The 17,466-nt window shown below is 45.4% G+C and overlaps 1 protein-coding gene across 1 annotated transcript; it reads left to right on the top strand.

Annotated features, from left to right (window-relative positions):
* Positions 1–235: 235 nt before the first annotated feature.
* LOC139387944 (nibrin-like) lies at positions 236–17,464 on the top strand. The gene is made up of 17 exons (XM_071134345.1): positions 236–423; positions 862–983; positions 1,396–1,523; positions 1,609–1,768; positions 1,856–1,959; positions 2,182–2,299; positions 11,489–11,679; positions 11,916–12,016; positions 12,147–12,285; positions 12,418–12,626; positions 12,749–12,926; positions 13,031–13,658; positions 13,931–14,011; positions 14,602–14,745; positions 14,843–14,956; positions 15,712–15,761; positions 17,140–17,464. Exons 1-17 carry the CDS (start codon positions 393–395, stop codon positions 17,168–17,170), a joined length of 2,529 nt encoding a protein of 842 aa, XP_070990446.1. The 5' UTR covers positions 236–392; the 3' UTR covers positions 17,171–17,464.
* The last annotated feature ends 2 nt before the right edge of the window (positions 17,465–17,466 follow it).

Genomic DNA, 17,466 nt, shown 5'->3' with positions numbered 1-17,466 from the left:
TTACATTTTTGGGGGAAGCCTAGCTTCCCTTGGCATCCATGAATACACCTCACTGATATTGTCACTACATACATCACATTTGAAGCACAGTCAGACATTGGCTTTTCTGTTTTGTGCACATATTCTCACGAACCATTGGCAGGCATCACTGTATGGGGGACTACATATTACACAATTATACTGGATTCAGTTGATAAGTAGCAGCACCATGTCAATGCCCACAGTTGGGACTCTTATTTTGAAAGGAAGTTAAAGTGGACTTTCGCGCTGACTGTATGCAACTCGGACTCGCATTAGATATTTTACTATTTGTAGATGTATACCTAGCTAGTTATTGACAGAGAAGAGCACATGTTCGGGGGTTCGTTCCATAGCTCGTAGTGTATTATAACATGTGGACACTGAACCCTTTAGAATCCGGAGGTAACTTTTGTTTTGCCCAGCTCTAGTTAGCTACAGTAACGTTAGCTATCTTAGCCATAGGGGATGACCAACCCACCAGCTAACAACATTAGCTAGCTACATTTGACAGCTCGTTCTACATGTTAGCTAGCTATGTTTCTTAGTGTATTTTGGAGTATCAGAATACGCGCTTAGAAGATGAGAATCAAACCTGTTACAGTAACTACTAAAAATTGTTTGGATTGCTAGCCATCTAACTAGCTAGTTTTATTCCTATGACACAATTCATCCAAGTTACATCTGGCTAGCAAGCTAACGTGCAGTCCTACACTGTTGCAGTTGGTAATCTTCTATCTAACGCATAACATATGATGATTAAGTCCTTAATCATCCTCCAGTTGTTTTGAATAAGAACATTACTTTTCTTATTATTCAATCTCATGACATGTCCTGTCCCAGGTGTCACCCACTACCTCCTGCCAGAGAATGAGTATGTGGTGGGGCGTAAGAACTGTGAGGTCATCCTGCCCAATGACCAGTCCATCAGCCGGGCTCATGCTCACCTCACTGCTACAGATCAGGTGCGAGAGAGACGGATTAGTAATAACTTTATTAGTAATAACTGTATTTTTAATCACACACACAAACCCAACACACCCGCTTAACCAGAGTACTACCCTACAACTCCTAAATACTTCACTGAAAAATATATAGGCAGAATGTGAGCAGGCCTACATTCTGTCCCTAGTCCATCAAATGCTGTCATGTCTCCCTTGCAGTAGAAGGTGCTCTCGTACTGTTCACCATCCTAACTAGCCAGCATGAATCTTGTCTTGTAGACAGAGCTGGGTTTTTTGCCTAATGTTGTACATGTGTTACATAAGGAGACACTTGTTTTTAGGGATATCAAAATCCACTTCTTGTATTGTTTGGTTAAGAGAGTTTTTCATAAAGTAGATGTAACCAACAGACTGCTGTTGTGTTGTGTGCCAGGCCCTGACCCTGAAGGACAGTTCTAAGTATGGCACGTTTGTTAACGAGGAGCGTCTGTCAGGAGACTCCCCTCGCAGCCTGACGGCAGGGGACAGAGTGACATTTGGGGTCTTTCACAGCAAATTCAGGTGTGCACTCACATTTATGCAATGATAATAATTTTGATGTAAACAAATTAGAAATCTATATTTTGAAATGTCTCTCTCTCTCCAGTGTGCAGCAGGTAACTGTGGTGGTGTGCTCGTCCTGTGTTGATAATGAAGGGAAGGTCTCTCTGTCTCAGACCCTGCAGCTTCTAGGTGGCCGGCTGACCAACACCTGGACACAGGACTGCACTCACCTGGTCATGCCCACTGTTAAAGTCACCATCAAGGTCAGCACATGACCACAAACTGTGTGTGTGTGTGTGTGTGTGTGTTAATTCATCTGTACATACAGAACGTGCTCTCTCCCCATGCAGACTATCTGTGCGTTGCTGTGCTGTCGGCCCATAGTCAAGCAGGAGTTTTTCACTGAGCTCACCGAAGCCCTGCAACAGAAACAACCACCTCCAAAAGCTGAGAGGTACTAAGAGACACCACACACAAGACTGCTGCTCACCTCCACAAACCACACAATAATAGCTGCCACTTCATCCAGGTCTCATTTTATAGACCTACAGTGCATTTCCACATTTTGTTATGTTACAGCCTTATTCTGAAATTGATGAAATTGTTTTTTTTAAATTGCCCAAATCGCTCACTATCCCTTCAATGTTATTGAAGGACTGTTTGTGTATGTTAATAGTTTCTTTCCAGAGATAGACGAGCCCAGTCTGAATAAGGATGAGGTGGACCTGACAGAGAGGCCAGAACGTAAAGAACTTTTCACTAGCAAGACCTTCCTCTTCCTCAATGCCAAACAGGTACTGGCCTGCCTCTCTCGCTCACACTGCAAACAAATAAACATTTCAACGTCACATGCGCTGAATACAACAGGTGTAGACCTTACCGTGAAATGCTTACTTACAAGCCCTTAACCAACAATGCAGTTCAAGAAATAGAGTTAAGAAAATATTTACTCAATAAACTAATGAGAGAAAAAATTATGGGGAAAAAAAGTAACAGAAGAAAATTACATAACAATAACGAGTTACCGAATCAAGGTGCAGGGTACAGGTTAGTCAAGGTAATTTGGAAAGTGACTATGCATAGATAATAAACAGTGAGTAGCAGCAGTGTGAAAACAAAGGGGTGGGGGTCAATGTAAATAGTTTGGGTGGCCATTTGATGAATTGTTCAGCATTTTCACATAGGTGTTCCTTTTGTCCAGGTGTGAAAGGGCAGTGTGGAGTGCGATTGAGATTGCTGTGGATCTGTTATGGTCTGTTATGGTGGTATGCGAATTGGAGTGGGTCTAGGGTTTCCGGCATGATGGTGTTGATGTGAGCCATGACCAGCCTTTCAAAGCACTTCATGGCTACCAACATGAATGCTACAGGGCGGTAATCATTTAGGCAGATTACCTTTGCTTTCTTGGACACAGGTACTATGGTGTTCCACTTAAAACATGTAGGTATTACAGACTCGGTCAGTGAGAGGTTGAAAATGTCAGTGAAGTCACTTGCCAGTTGGTCCGCACATGCTTTGAGTACAAGTCCTGGTAGTCCGTCTGTCCCCGCGGCTTTGTGAATGTTGACCTGTTTAAAGGTGTTGCTCATATCGGCTATGGAGAGCGTGATCACACAGTCGTCCGGAACAGCTGGTGGACTCATGCATGCTTCAGTGTTGCTGGCCTCGAAGTGAGCATAAAAGGCATTTAGCTCGTCTGGTAGGCTCGCGTCACTTGGCAGCTTGTGTCTGGGTTTCCCTTTGTAGCCTGTAATATTTTTCAAGCCCTCCCACATCCGACGAGCATCTGAGCCGGTGTAGTATAATTCAATCTTAGTCCTGTATTGACCCTTTGCCTGTTTGATGGTTCGTCTGAAGGCATAGCGGGATTTCTTATTAGTGTCCCACTCCTTGAAAGCGGCAGCTCTAGCCTTTAGCTCGGTGCGGATGTTGCCTGTAATCCATGGCTTCTGGTTGGGAAATGTATGTACGGTCACTGTGGGGACGATGGCGTCAATGTACTTATTGATGAAGCCGGTGGGGCGCCAACCCAGACAGGAAGATCACGTCAGTGACTCAACCCACTCAAGTGACGCACCCCTCTCAGGGACGGCATGGAAGGGCACCAGTAAGCCAGTGACTCAGCCCCTGTAATAGGGTTAGAGGCAGAGAATCCCAGTGGAGAGAGGGGAACCAGCCAGGCAGAGACAGCAAGAGCGGTTCGTTGCTCCAGAGCCTTTCCGTTCACCTTCACACTCCTGGGCCAGACTACACTCAATCATAGTACCCACTGAAGAGATGAGTCTTCAGTAAATACTTAAAGATTGAGACCGAGTCTGCGTCTCTCACATGGCTAGGCAGACCATTCCATAAAATTGAGCTCTATAGGAGAAAGCCCTGCCTCCAGCTGTTTGCTTAGAAATTCTAGGGACAATTAGGAGGCCTGCGTCTTGTGACCGCGTACGTGTAGGTATGTACGGCAGGACCAAATCGGAAAGATGGGTAGGAGCAAGCCCATGTAATGCTTTGTAGGTTAGCAGTAAAACCTTGATATCAGCCCTTGCCTTAACAGGAAGCCAGTGTAGGGAGGCTAGCACTGGAGTAATATGATCCAATTATTTGGTTCTAGTCAGGATTCTAGCAGCCGTATTTAGCACTAATTGAGGTTTATTTAGTGCTTTATCCGGGTTGCCGGAAAGTAGAGCATTGCAGTAGTCTAACCTAGAAGTAACAAAAGCATGGATTAATTTTTCTGCATAAGTTTTGGACAGAAAGAGTGATTTTTGCAATGTTACATAGATGGGAAAAAATCTGTCCTTGAAACAGTCTTGATATGTTCGTCAAAAGAGAGATCAGGGTCCAGAGTAACGCCGAGGTCCTTCACAGTTTTATTTGAGACGACTGTACAACCATTAAGATTAATTGTCAGATTCAACAGAAGATCTCTTTGTTTCTTGGGACCTAGGACAAGCATCTCCGTTTTGTCCGAGTTTTAAAGGAGACCATTTTCAGCCATCCACTTCCTTATGTCTGAAACACAGGCTTCTAGCGAGGGCAATTTTGGGGCTTCACCATGTTTCATTGAAATGTGCAGCTGTGTGTCATCCGCATAGCAGTGAAAGTTAACATTATGTTTTCTAATGACATCCCCAAGAGGTAAAATATATAGTGAAAACAATAGTGGTCCTAAAACGGAACCTTGAGGAACACCGAAATTTACGGTTGATTTGTCAGAAGACAAACCATTCACAGAGACAAACTGATATCTTTCCGACAGATAAGATCTAAACCAGGCCAGAACTTGTCCATGTAGACCAATTTGGGTTTCCAATCTCTCCAAAAGAATGTGGTGATCGATGGTATCAAAAGCAGCACTAAGTTCTAGGAGCACGAGGACAGAAGCAGAGCCTCGGTCTGACGCCATTAAAAGGTCATTTACCACCTTCACAAGTGCAGTCTCAGTGCTATGATGGGGTCTAAAACCAGACTGAAGCATTTCGTATACATTCTTTGTCTTCAGGAAGGCAGTGAGTTGCTGCGCAACAGCTTTTTCTAAAAATTTTGAGAGGAATGGAAGATTCGATATAGGCCAATTTAGTTTTTTATATTTTCTGGGTCAAGGTTTGGCTTTTTCAAGAGAGGCATTATTACTGCCACTTTTAGTGAGTTTGGTACACATCCGGTGGATAGAGAGCCGTTTATTATGTTCAACATAGGAGGGCCAAGCACAGGAAGCAGCAGAATCGAAAAATGTTAACAGGGAAAGACCATAGTAACACTGCAAAAAGACTAGAAATCATGGGGAATAACAGTATAACACAGGGTGCAGTCAAAATAGCAATAGCCTTCAATTCCTACTTTATTGACTCTGTCAGGGTACAGACACAGAACCCCTCCACTGGTTTCTTCGGCTCAGTGTTAGTGAATGACGACGCTCAACTTGTCTTCGTCATAAGGGAGGTTTCTGAGTCAGAGGTGAACAGGGTAATTAGCACACTAAAGAACTCTAAAGCAAAAGATGTTTGGGCTGGTCTCTACCTTTCTTAAAAACTACAGAGAGTCACTCATTGGCCCCATTACTAAGGTCACCAACATCTATTGGTCAGGGGGTGTTTCCAAGGGTATGGAAGTCGGCCATAATAACGTCCGTCTTTAAATCGGGCAACCCTGCTGACTTGAGTAACTACAGGCCCATTAGTATACTACCTGTGGTGTCGAAGGTTGTTGAAAAGTGTGTATCAGAGCAACTGATTGCCCACCTCAACAACAGTCCCTTCACAATACACTCCATGCAGTTTGGCTTCAGAGCGAAACCCTCCACAGAAACAGCCAACTGCTTTCTTCTGGAAAATGTGAAGTCCAAGATGGACAAAGGGGGCGTTGTTGGGGCTGTGTTTCTGGACCCAAGGAAGGCTTTTGATACTGTTAACCATGAGGTTCTCATCACAAAATTGTCCAAGTTCAACTTTCCCCCGATGCCTTGAGATGGATGAAATTCTACCTTGAAGGCAGTACTCAGTGTGTCAGTGTGGCATCATTCCAACCTCTCTTTTAAAAAGCAGGTGAAAAAGGTCATTCAAATAACCAAATTCAACCTAGATAATTTCCGATTTATACAAAATTGTTTGACTACAGAGGTAGCAAAACTGTACTTCAAATCTATGATACTCCCCCACTTAACATACTGCTTGACTAGTTGGGCCCAAGCTTGCTGTACAACATTAAAACCCATTCAGTCTGTCTACAAACAGGCTCTCAAAGTGCTTGATAGGAAGCCCAATAGCCATCATCACTGTTACATCCTCAGAAAGCATGAGCTCCTGAGTTGGGAAAATCTTGTGCAATACACGCAATGCATGTTTTGTATTCAAGATCCTAAATGGCCTGGCTCCCCCTCCACTCAGTACTTTTGTTACACAGAAAACCCAAACATATGGCAGCAGATCCACAAGGTCTGCCATGAGAGGTGACTGTACTACTACCACCATTACTACTAATAGCACATCTACCTCTAATATACCTACTACTACCATTACCACTAGGAGCACTTCTGCCTCTAATATCCCTACTACCACCATTACCACAAGTAGCACTTCTACCTCAAATATCTCTACTACTAGTAGCATTTCTACCTCTAATATCTCTACTACTACCGTTACCACTAGTAGCACTTCTACCTCTAATATCTCTACTACTAGTAGCACTTCTACCTCTAATATCTCTACTACTACCGTTACCACTAGTAGCACTTCTACCTCTAATATCCCTACTACTACCATTACCACTAGGAGCACTTCTACCTCTAATATCTCTACTACTACCATTACCACTAGTAGCACTTCTACCTCTAATATCCCTACTACTACCATTACCACTAGGAGCACTTCTACCTCTAATATCTCTACTACTACCATTACCACTAGTAGCACTTCTACCTCTAATATACCTACTACTACCATTACCACTAGTAGCACTTCTACCTCTAATATCTCTACTGCTACCATTACCACTAGTATCACTTCTACCTTTATCTCTACTGCTACCATTACCACTAGGAGCACTTCTACCTCTAATATCTCTACTACTACCGTTACCACTAGTAGCACTTCTACCTCTAATATCTCTACTACTAGTAGCACTTCTACCTCTAATATCCCTACTACTACCATTACCACTAGTAGCACTTCTACCTCTAATATCCCTACTACTACCATTACCACTAGTAGCACTTCTGCCTCTAATATCCCTACTGCTACCATCACCACTAGTAGCACTTCTACCTCTAATATCCCTACTACTACCATTACCACTAGTAGCACTTCTACATTTAATATCTCTACTGCTATTACCATTACTACTAGTAGCACTTCTACCTCTAATATCTCTACTGCTACTACCATTACTACTAGTAGCATTTCTACCTCTAATATCTCTACTGGTACCATTACCACTAGTAGCACTTCTGCCTCTAATATCCCTACTACTACCGTTACCACTAGTAGCACTTCTGCCTCTAATATCTCTACTACTACCACCATTACTACTAGTAGCACTTCTACCTCTAATATCTCTACTACTACCACCATTACCACTAGGAGCACTTCTACCTCTAATATCTCTACTACTACCACCATTACTACTAGTAGCACTTCTACCTCTAATATACCTACTACTACCGCTACCACTAGTAGCACTTCTGCCTCTAATATCCCTACTACCACCATTACCACTAGTAGCATTTCTACCTCTAATATCTCTACTACTACCACCATTACTACTAGTAGCACTTCTACCTCTAATAGCTCTACTACTACCGTTACCACTAGTAGCACTTCTACCTTTATCTCTACTGCTACCATTACCACTTGTAGAACTTCTACCTCTAATATCTCTACTGCTACCATTACCACTAGTAGCATTTCTACATCTAATATCTCTACTGCTACTACCATTACCACTAGTAGCACTTCTACCTCTAATATATCTACTGCTACCATTACCACTAGTAGCACTTCTACCTCTAATATATCTACTGCTACCATTACCACTAGTAGCACTTCTACATCTAATATCTCTACTGCTACTACCATTACTACTAGTAGCACTTCTACCTCTAATACAGTGCCTTGCGAAAGTATTCGGCCCCCTTGAACTTTGCGACCTTTTGCCACATTTCAGGCTTCAAACATAAAGATATAAAACTGTATTTTTTTGTGAAGAATCAACAACAAGTGGGACACAATCATGAAGTGGAACGACATTTATTGGATATTTCAAACTTTTTTAACTTATCAAAAACTGAAAAATTGGGCGTGCAAAATTATTCAGCCCCTTTACTTTCAGTGCAGCAAACTCTCTCCAGAAGTTCAGTGAGGATCTCTGAATGATCCAATGTTGACCTAAATGACTAATGATGATAAATACAATCCACCTGTGTGTAATCAAGTCTCCGTATAAATGCACCTGCACTGTGATAGTCTCAGAGGTCCGTCAAAAGCGCAGAGAGCATCATGAAGAACAAGGAACACACCAGGCAGGTCCGAGATACTGTTGTGAAGAAGTTTAAAGCCGGATTTGGATACAAAAAGATTTCCCAAGCTTTAAACATCCCAAGGAGCACTGTGCAAGCGATAATATTGAAATGGAAGGAGTATCAGACCACTGCAAATCTACCAAGACCTGGCCATCCCTCTAAACGTTCAGCTCATACAAGGAGAAGACTGATCAGAGATGCAGCCAAGAGGCCCATGATCACTCTGGATGAACTGCAGAGATCTACAGCTGAGGTGGGAGACTCTGTCCATAGGACAACAATCAGTTGTATATTGCACAAATCTGGCCTTTATGGAAGAGTGGCAAGAAGAAAGCCATTTCTTAAAGATATCCATAAAAAGTGTCGTTTAAAGTTTGCCACAAGCCACCTGGGAGACACACCAAACATGTGGAAGAAGGTGCTCTGGTCAGATGAAACCAAAATTGAACTTTTTGGCAACAATGCAAAACGTTATGTTTGGCGTAAAAGCAACACAGCTCATCACCCTGAACACACAATCCCCACTGTCAAACATGGTGGTGGCAGCATCATGGTTTGGGCCTGCTTTTCTTCAGCAGGGACAGGGAAGATGGTTAAAATTGATGGGAAGATGGATGGAGCCAAATACAGGACCATTCTGGAAGAAAACCTGATGGAGTCTGCAAAAGACCTGAGACTGGGACGGAGATTTGTCTTCCAACAAGACAATGATCCAAAACATAAAGCAAAATCTACAATGGAATGGTTCAAAAATAAACATATCCAGGTGTTAGAATGGCCAAGTCAAAGTCCAGACCTGAATCCAATCGAGAATCTGTGGAAAGAACTGAAAACTGCTGTTCACAAATGCTCTCCATCCAACCTCACTGAGCTCGAGCTGTTTTGCAAGGAGGAATGGGAAAAAATGTCAGTCTCTCGATGTGCAAAACTGATAGAGACATACCCCAAGCGACTTACAGCTGTAATTGCAGCAAAAGGTGGCGCTACAAAGTATTAACTTAAGGGGGCTGAATAATTTTGCACGCCCAATTTTTCAGTTTTTGATTTGTTAAAAAAGTTTGAAATATCCAATAAATGTCGTTCCACTTCATGATTGTGTCCCACTTGTTGTTTATTCTTCACAAAAAAATACAGTTTTATATCTTTATGTTTGAAGCCTGAAATGTGGCAAAAGGTCGCAGAGTTCAAGGGGGCCGAATACTTTCGCAAGGCACTGTATCTCTACTGCTACTACCATTACTACTAGTAGCACTTCTACCTCTAATATCCCTACTACTACCATTACCACTAGTAGCACTTCTACCTCTAATATCTCTACTGCTACCATTACCACTAGTAGCACTTCTGCCTCTAATATCCCTACTGCTACCATTACCACTAGTAGCACTTCTACCTCTAATATCTCTACTGCTACTACCATTACCACTAGTAGCACTTCTGCCTCTAATATCTCTACCGACTACCTACTATAACTAATTTATAACGGTCATCATCACCATTACATCACAACTACCATCATCATTACTACTGCCACAGGGTGCCACAGGGTTCAATTCTAGGGCCGACTCTTTTCTCTGTAAATATCAATGATGTTTCTCATGCTGCGGGCGATTCCCTGATCCACCTCTACGCAGACGACACCATTCTATATACTTCCGGCCCGTCCTTGGACACTGTGCTATCTAACCTCCAAACGAGCTTCAATGCCATACAGCACTCCTTCCGTGGCCTCCAACTGCTCTTAAACGCTAGTAAAACCAAATGCATGCTTTTCAACCGTTCGCTGCCTGCACCCGCACGCCTGACCAGCATCACCACCCTGGATGGTTCCGACCTTGAATATGTGGACATCTATAAGTACCTAGGTGTCTGGCTAGACTCTAAACTCTCCTTCCAGACCCATATCAAACATCTCCAATCGAAAATCAAATCAAGAGTCGGCTTTCTATTCCGCAACAAAGCCTCCTTCACTCACGCCGCCAAACTTACCCTAGTAAAACTGACTATCCTACCGATCCTCGACTTCGGCGATGTCATCTACAAAATTGCTTCCAACACTCTACTCAGCAAACTGGATGCAGTTTATCACAGTGCCATCCGTTTTGTCACTAAAGCACCTTATACCACCCACCACTGCGACTTGTATGCTCTAGTCGGCTGGCCCTCGCTACATATTCGTCGCCAGACCCACTGGCTCCAGGTCATCTACAAGTCCATGCTAGGTAAAGCTCCGCCTTATCTCAGTTCACTGGTTACGATGGCAACACCCATCCGTAGCACGCGCTCCAGCAGGTGTATCTCACTGATCATCCCTAAAGCCAACACCTCATTTGGCCGCCTTTCGTTCCAGTTCTCTGCTGCCTGTGACTGGAACGAATTGCAAAAATCGCTGAAGTTGGAGACTTTTATCTCCCTCACCAACTTCAAACATCTGCTATCTGAGCAGCTAACCGATCGCTGCAGCTGTACATAGTCTATTGGTAAATAGCCCACCCATTTTCACCTACCTCATCCCCATACTGTTTTTATTTATTTATTTTTCTGCTCTTTTGCACACCAATATCTCTACCTGTACATAACCATCTGATCATTTATCACCCCAGTGTTAATCTGCATAATTGTAATTATTTGCCTACCTTCTCATGCCTTTTGCACACAATGTATATATAGACTCCCCTTTTTTCTACTGTGTTATTGACTTGTTAATTGTTTACTCCATGTGTAACTCTGTGTTGTCTGTTCACACTGCTATGCCTTATCTTGGCCAGGTCGCAGTTGCAAATGAGAACTTGTTCTCAACTAGCCTACCTGGTTAAATAAAGGTGAAATAAAAAATAAAAAATACCACCACCACTATCCCTACCATCATTAAACTACTATCATTACCGTCACCCCTACTACCCGTACAGCTCCTATTTGGAATAATAATCACAATAATAATAATACATCTCTCTCACTCACTCCTCTCCAGCAAAAGCGTCTGAGTTTGGCAGTGAGTTGTGGAGGTGGGAGGAGCCAGCTCTTGGAGGAGGGGTCTGTCCCTGTGTCACTCCTGGAATCACCATTGAGCTGTGTGATCGGCATGGCAACGGGAAACTCCCAAGCACTACTGCCCCATTCCACTAAGAAGTGGGCAGACTCTGTGGGGAGGATTCTACAGAGGTACACACATTGCAGTATCATAAAGACAGAGTGCAGTTTGAATGTGTTCCACACCTAAAAAATTGAGGGGGGGGGGGTTGAACTACACAAACAATTGAGACATTCCCAAAGGTTTTGAGACTTGAGGCTTTTCCTATGTATATTCACTGGTGTTACACTTCTTCTCTGCAGCTCTGAAATGAGACTAACTGGTTGTGTCAGCACAGTCTATATTTACCATCTCTCACGCTCTCCAGGAAAGGTCTTCGATTCATCACAGAGTCTGAGATCGGATTGGCTGCCATCTATGTCAGCTGTGACAAGTACTGCAATCCCTCCAATCAGAAGGCTGACTCAGGTGGGTGGGCCTCTCATACGGTGAATCATAGTCTCAGTTTTTATTTTGAGTTCCTGATTTTATAATGATATGCACTTATATAGTGAAGTCAACACTTGTATTGTTGTTAATGTGTTTTTCCCCTGGTCAGAATCCATGAGAATGAAGCCCACCATCCCTGGCGCCACGCTATCCCAGAATGCACCAGTGGACGAGACGGTAATGCCAGTGGCATCTCAGAACATCACAGCCTATGCTGTAAACACAGAGCCGTCACAGGGCATCAGTGGGTAAGACACACACACACACACACACACACACACACACACACACACACACACACACACACACACCCTGAGCTCCAAACTCACTGTTCTATTTGAGTGCATCAGGCTGATCTGTGTTTTCTTATCCCCGAGTAGGGTGGACGTGGCTGGGGTGAGAGCAGTTGGAGAGACCCCTGAGATTGACCAGAGCCGGACCACCTCTCATCTTAACCGACCCAAACCCTCAGGCCGAGAGCTGGCCGGGACCTGCACAGTGGCAGAGACTATGATGTCATCATTCAGCGCCTCAGACAGTGCTGGTGGTGGCGGCTCGGACAGAAAAAAGGGAGAGCTACAACATCCAGGTAGAATAGTTTCTAATGACAGAGTGGGTGGGTGTCAGAGTTACAGTAGGAAAGTTCTGGCGTGGGCCATATAAACTGAAAACACAGGTCTGCTAAATGACATTGTATTATCATGATATTAGGTGGAGGGAAAGGTGATGCTATCACCAGATTCCTGGCCACAGCCTCTCGGACCAACGGAGGAGTGCAGACGATGTCTCCACAGAAGTGCTCCTCCCAGAAACAACAGGTCTCACAGAAATGTTCCCCCCAGAAACAGTCTACCCTCACTAATTTCTTCCAGCCTGTTGGCAAGAAAAGGCAAGTGCAGCTCTCTGGAGATATCCATATAATTCCACACAGTGGCTTATCAATCATGAGTTAATGGTGATATTATATACAGACACCAATGTTTTCTGTCTCAGACCTAGGGAAGGCGAGGAGTCCCCTACTGTCCAATCAGAGGCCAAGTTCTCCAGGAGGGAAGAAGACATGGAGAATACGAAGAGGACAGTACCACAGCACTCAGAGACCTCCAACCCAACCCCCCCCCCCACAGGCAGGTCCCAGGGCCAACACAGCTCAGGTGCACATCTGTTTCCAGGTCAGACTGAGGCTCTGTCAGAGGGGTTCTCCAACCCTGCCCAGCAGGGGCTCCAATCCAGGAAGAGGAAGGAGATGGAGGAGACTAAAGGGGGTGGGGCTTTAGAGATAGAGATGGACGAACTGGAGTCCATCATGTCTGAGGACATGGACGAATCGGATGAGCCCATGTCAGCCAGTCAAGGCCAGCGGTTGAAGCTGACGGAACAGAGTTCAACCAATCAAGGCCAGAGGTCTCAACTGACAGACAAGAGCTCAACCAATAGAAAACAGCTCCTAGAGACAGTGGAACTTACCTCTGCCAATAAGAAACAGCGGGTTTATCCAGTGGAACCAATCACAGCCAATCATAGGTCAGGCTTGGATTCAGAAGAGCGATCGTCAGCCAGCAGACGACAGCGAGCGGAGCCTGTAGCTGAGGTCAAAGACGAAGAGGTGTCTCTCATTGAGGTGAGAGGAGCTGTCCTTGCGTGTTTGTTATCATGTGTTTCTATCAAGGCTGGGATCAATTCCAATTGAAGCCACTCGATTCAGGAAGTGATTTTAATTAAAAATATAAAAATTGATAGCTTCTACTTCTGTTTCATTGAAAATATCTGCCATTTTTAAAATCACTGAATTGTAATTTCAGTTTACTTCCTGAATTGACTGCCTTCTTCAGCCCTGGTTTCTATGACGTGACTATTATTATGAACTATCCTCCATCTTCTGTCCCTCCCAAGTCAAAACCAGTTAATGGTGTGACCCCTGGTCATCTGGAAGATCCAGAGACTGATGCCAAACCTGTCAAACAGGATGCCTCAGTAAGTCCTGTCTGTATCTGTCTGGAGTAGGGGCCAGTGGGAAAGAGTTAGGTCTATCAGTAACTGGTCTGGAGTAGGGTCCAGTGGGGAAGAGTTAGGTCTGGAGTAGGGGCCAGTGGGGAAGAGTTAGGTCTATCAGTAACTGGTCTGGAGTAGGGGCCAGTGGGGAAGAGTTAGGTCTGGAGTAGGGGCCAGTGGGGAAGAGTTAGGTCTGGAGTAGGGGCCAGTGGGGAAGAGTTAGGTCTATCAGTAACTGGTCTGGAGTAGGGTCCAGTGGAGAAGAGTTAGGTCTATCAGTAACTGGTCTGGAGTAGGGGCCAGTGGGGAAGAGTTAGGTCTATCAGTAACTGGTCTGGAGTAGGGGCCAGTGGGGAAGAGTTAGGTCTATCAATAACTGGTTTGGAGTAGGGGCCAGTGGGGAAGAGTTGGGTCTACCAGTAACTGGTCTGGAGTAGGGGCCAGTGGGGAAGAGTTAGGTCTGGAGTAGGGTCCAGTGGGGAAGAGTTAGGTCTATCAGTAACTGGTCTGGAGTAGGGGCCAGTGGGGAAGAGTTAGGTCTGTCAGTAACTGGTCTGTGTGTTGTGATGTAGGGTTTAGGGAGTGAGAATCTCCCCAGCAGACTTATAGTGGTGGAGTTCAAATCCCTCACCGTGGCAACACCGGCAAGACCTAAACCACGCCCCATGGAGACGCACGGCAATGTCAACAGGAAGGACTTTAAACGCTTCCGCAAGGTAGACCCCAGAATGCACCTCATCACAACACAGGGTCATGGGACTCTGTTAGGTTAGTGTTTCTGTGTGTGTGTGTAGTAATGTGTGTGTGTTTCAGGTCCCAGTTCCCGGTGCCCAGGGTTTGCCCAACATCATTGGCGGGTCAGACCTGTTGGCCCACAACCGAGGCAAGAACTCTGAGCTGGAGGAGTGGCTGAGAGACGCAGCAGAGGTACACAGTCCTACTTCAGCTGCTGTTTACTACAATACTTACTGTCTGTTTAGCAACCCCTGAGACACACAAACACTCCTAGAAGAGAAGTACATGGTATTTACCATGAAATGGTAGTAACAGGGGATGGGGGGGTTGAGGCTGGGTAGAGAGGAGATGGAGGAGGTTGAGGCTGGGTAGAGAGGAGATGGATGGAGTTGAGGCTGGGTAGAGAGGAGATGGAGGGGGCTGAGGCTGGGTAGAGAGGAGATGGAGGGGGTTGAGGCTGGGTAGAGAGGAGATGGAGGGGGTTGAGGCTGGGTAGAGAGGAGATGGAGGGGGTTGAGGCTGGGTAGAGAGGAGATGGAGGGGGCTGAGGCTGGGTAGAGAGGAGGGGGCTGAGGCTGGGTAGAGAGGAGATGGAGGGGGCTGAGGCTGGGTAGAGAGGAGATGGGGGGGTTGAGGCTGGGTAGAGAGAAGATGGAGGGGGCTGAGGCTGGGTAGAGAGGAGATGGAGGGGGTTGAGGCTGGGTAGAGAGGAGATGGAAGGGGCTGAGGCTGGGTAGAGAGGAGATGGGGGGGTTGAGGCTGGGTAGAGAGGAGATGGAGGGGGTTGAGGCTGGGTAGAGAGGAGATGGGGGGGGCTGAGGCTGGGTAGAGAGGAGATGGGGGGGTTGAGGCTGGGTAGAGAGGAGATGGAGGGGGTTGAGGCTGGGTAGAGAGGAGATGGAGGTTTGTGGGTCTGTGACTCAAAGCCCTGTGTCTGTGTGTTTCAGGATGAGTGTCAGAACAAGAAAGAGGAGACTTTGGGAGATGACCTCTTCAGGTACGAGGACAAGGCTTGTCAGGCTGCAAACACCAAAACAATTAACCCAAACCAATTTGGGTCACATTATTTCAGGTGGAGAGCACCACAGTCTACAGTACAATGTAAACCAAGCTGTAGCCCGGGCTATTGGTTGGAAGAGGTTTGGAGCCAGGCTGGGAATGAATGGATGAATGTGGAGTGATGTTGATTATGTTGAACCCTCCAGCCCCCGAGGTAGAAAAAGTCAGCCACTCCGTCTGCAGTGGAGCAGAAGGGTTGGAGCACCCAGCTTACACAAACATCACATTCCCAGGGGGCATTGCTCCGTGTTCAAGGACGTCACTACCAGACACAAGACAACAGCGCCCTACAGGCTGACGCACACACAGCTGCCTGCCCACACGATGACTGGGACTAGAAGCTGTCTGCTGAGCTCTTCACTACTCCACATTCATTCATCTATTCATTCCCTTAACCCCAATTCAGAAACACAAGACAACATTGACTGTCCAACAACATAGCCTTGGTTGTAGCTGTAGTCCAACCAACATGGCTGATCTCAGGTTTTGATCCCAGCTAAACGATGATTCACATTAGATAGAACTGTATTCTCCCTCAAGGAGAAATGAGCTGGTCCCCTGCATACGTACAATACACATTAACACCATTTTTGGAATCGCCTGTCAAATAGTCATCTGAAAAAGACTGTTTAGACCAAGACCCACAGAACAGAGAGAAACATTCCTGATGTGAGTGGGTGGATCTTCGTTTGGGACGGTTTGGGCTTGTTGTCACTGACCAATCAGCGCCCAGTGATTCCTGCGTCACACCTGGTTGTCTGGGTGCTGGTGATGTAAGCACACGCTAGGGCTGCTGCATTTTCCCTGGCTAAGCAGAAAAGGGTGTGTGCGTGCCTGCCTGGAGCGAGACTGTGCTTGTTTGATCATTGAGTCATGATGCCCACTCAGTCATGCATGGCCAGAGGACAGTGCCGGCTACTAAGAAAACAAGCCACGGTTTTATGTTTTTGGGTCTGGCCTGAACCCGTCTCCCAGACTTAGTTTATTGGGAGGATGTTTGGTTTGAGTTCTTCAAACCCGGCCAGAGGTTTACAGAGCTGGCTTAATTTGTGCAATTTTTAATATTTGTCCAAAATGCATCCAGGATTGATCTAGCAGGAATGTTAAAAGCCTGAGTGTTTAAGTGGGATGTCTGGATGGCCACTGCCCTGACTTAACCTGTGTGTGTGTGTGTGTGTGTGTGTGTGTGTGTGTGTGTGTGTGTGTGTGTGTGTGTGTGTGTGTGTGTGTGTGTGTGTGTGTGTGTGTGTGTGTGTGTGTGTGTGTGTGTGTGTGTGTGTGTGTGTGTGTGTGTGTGTGTGTGTGTGTGTGTGTAGGTACAACCCCAAACCCACCAAGAAAAGATGAGAGCACCTGGTTGTAACATGTGAAGCCCTGCAGACAAATGTTCATCTTAAGACACAGGAAGGGATGCCAACACCCCATGGAATGTTTTGGCTTCTAGAATTCTCAGTTTGATAGAACTGCCATCTCCGCTCCACTAATAATGTTCAGGAATGGATCTTGAGTTAACTCTGGTCATTTTGAGTACAATGATCAAGAGGGGCCTGTCAATGACAAATTTTAACAATGTTTGTTGGTGATAGATGTGGGCAGAAATGTCTGTCTATGTACTGTACACTAACTATATACCTTGATTTAGT

The sequence above is a fragment of the Oncorhynchus clarkii genome, chromosome 3, assembly GCF_045791955.1.
Source record: "Oncorhynchus clarkii lewisi isolate Uvic-CL-2024 chromosome 3, UVic_Ocla_1.0, whole genome shotgun sequence".
Classification (NCBI taxonomy): domain Eukaryota; kingdom Metazoa; phylum Chordata; class Actinopteri; order Salmoniformes; family Salmonidae; genus Oncorhynchus; species Oncorhynchus clarkii.
Note: the sequence above shows the minus strand (reverse complement) of the source record. Positions and strands in the feature narration are given on the sequence as shown.

What these genes read in the sequence shown, in the direction of transcription:
- LOC139387944 (XM_071134345.1), top strand. Translation starts at nt 393, where the DNA reads ATGTGGACACTGAACCCTTTAGAATCCGGAG. An exon ending in CAATCAGAAGGCTGACTCAG is followed by an intron (nt 12,017 to 12,146) that starts GTGGGTGGGCCT and finishes TCCCCTGGTCAG; the next exon opens with AATCCATGAGAATGAAGCCC. An exon ending in CAGCCTGTTGGCAAGAAAAG is followed by an intron (nt 12,927 to 13,030) that starts GCAAGTGCAGCT and finishes TTTCTGTCTCAG; the next exon opens with ACCTAGGGAAGGCGAGGAGT.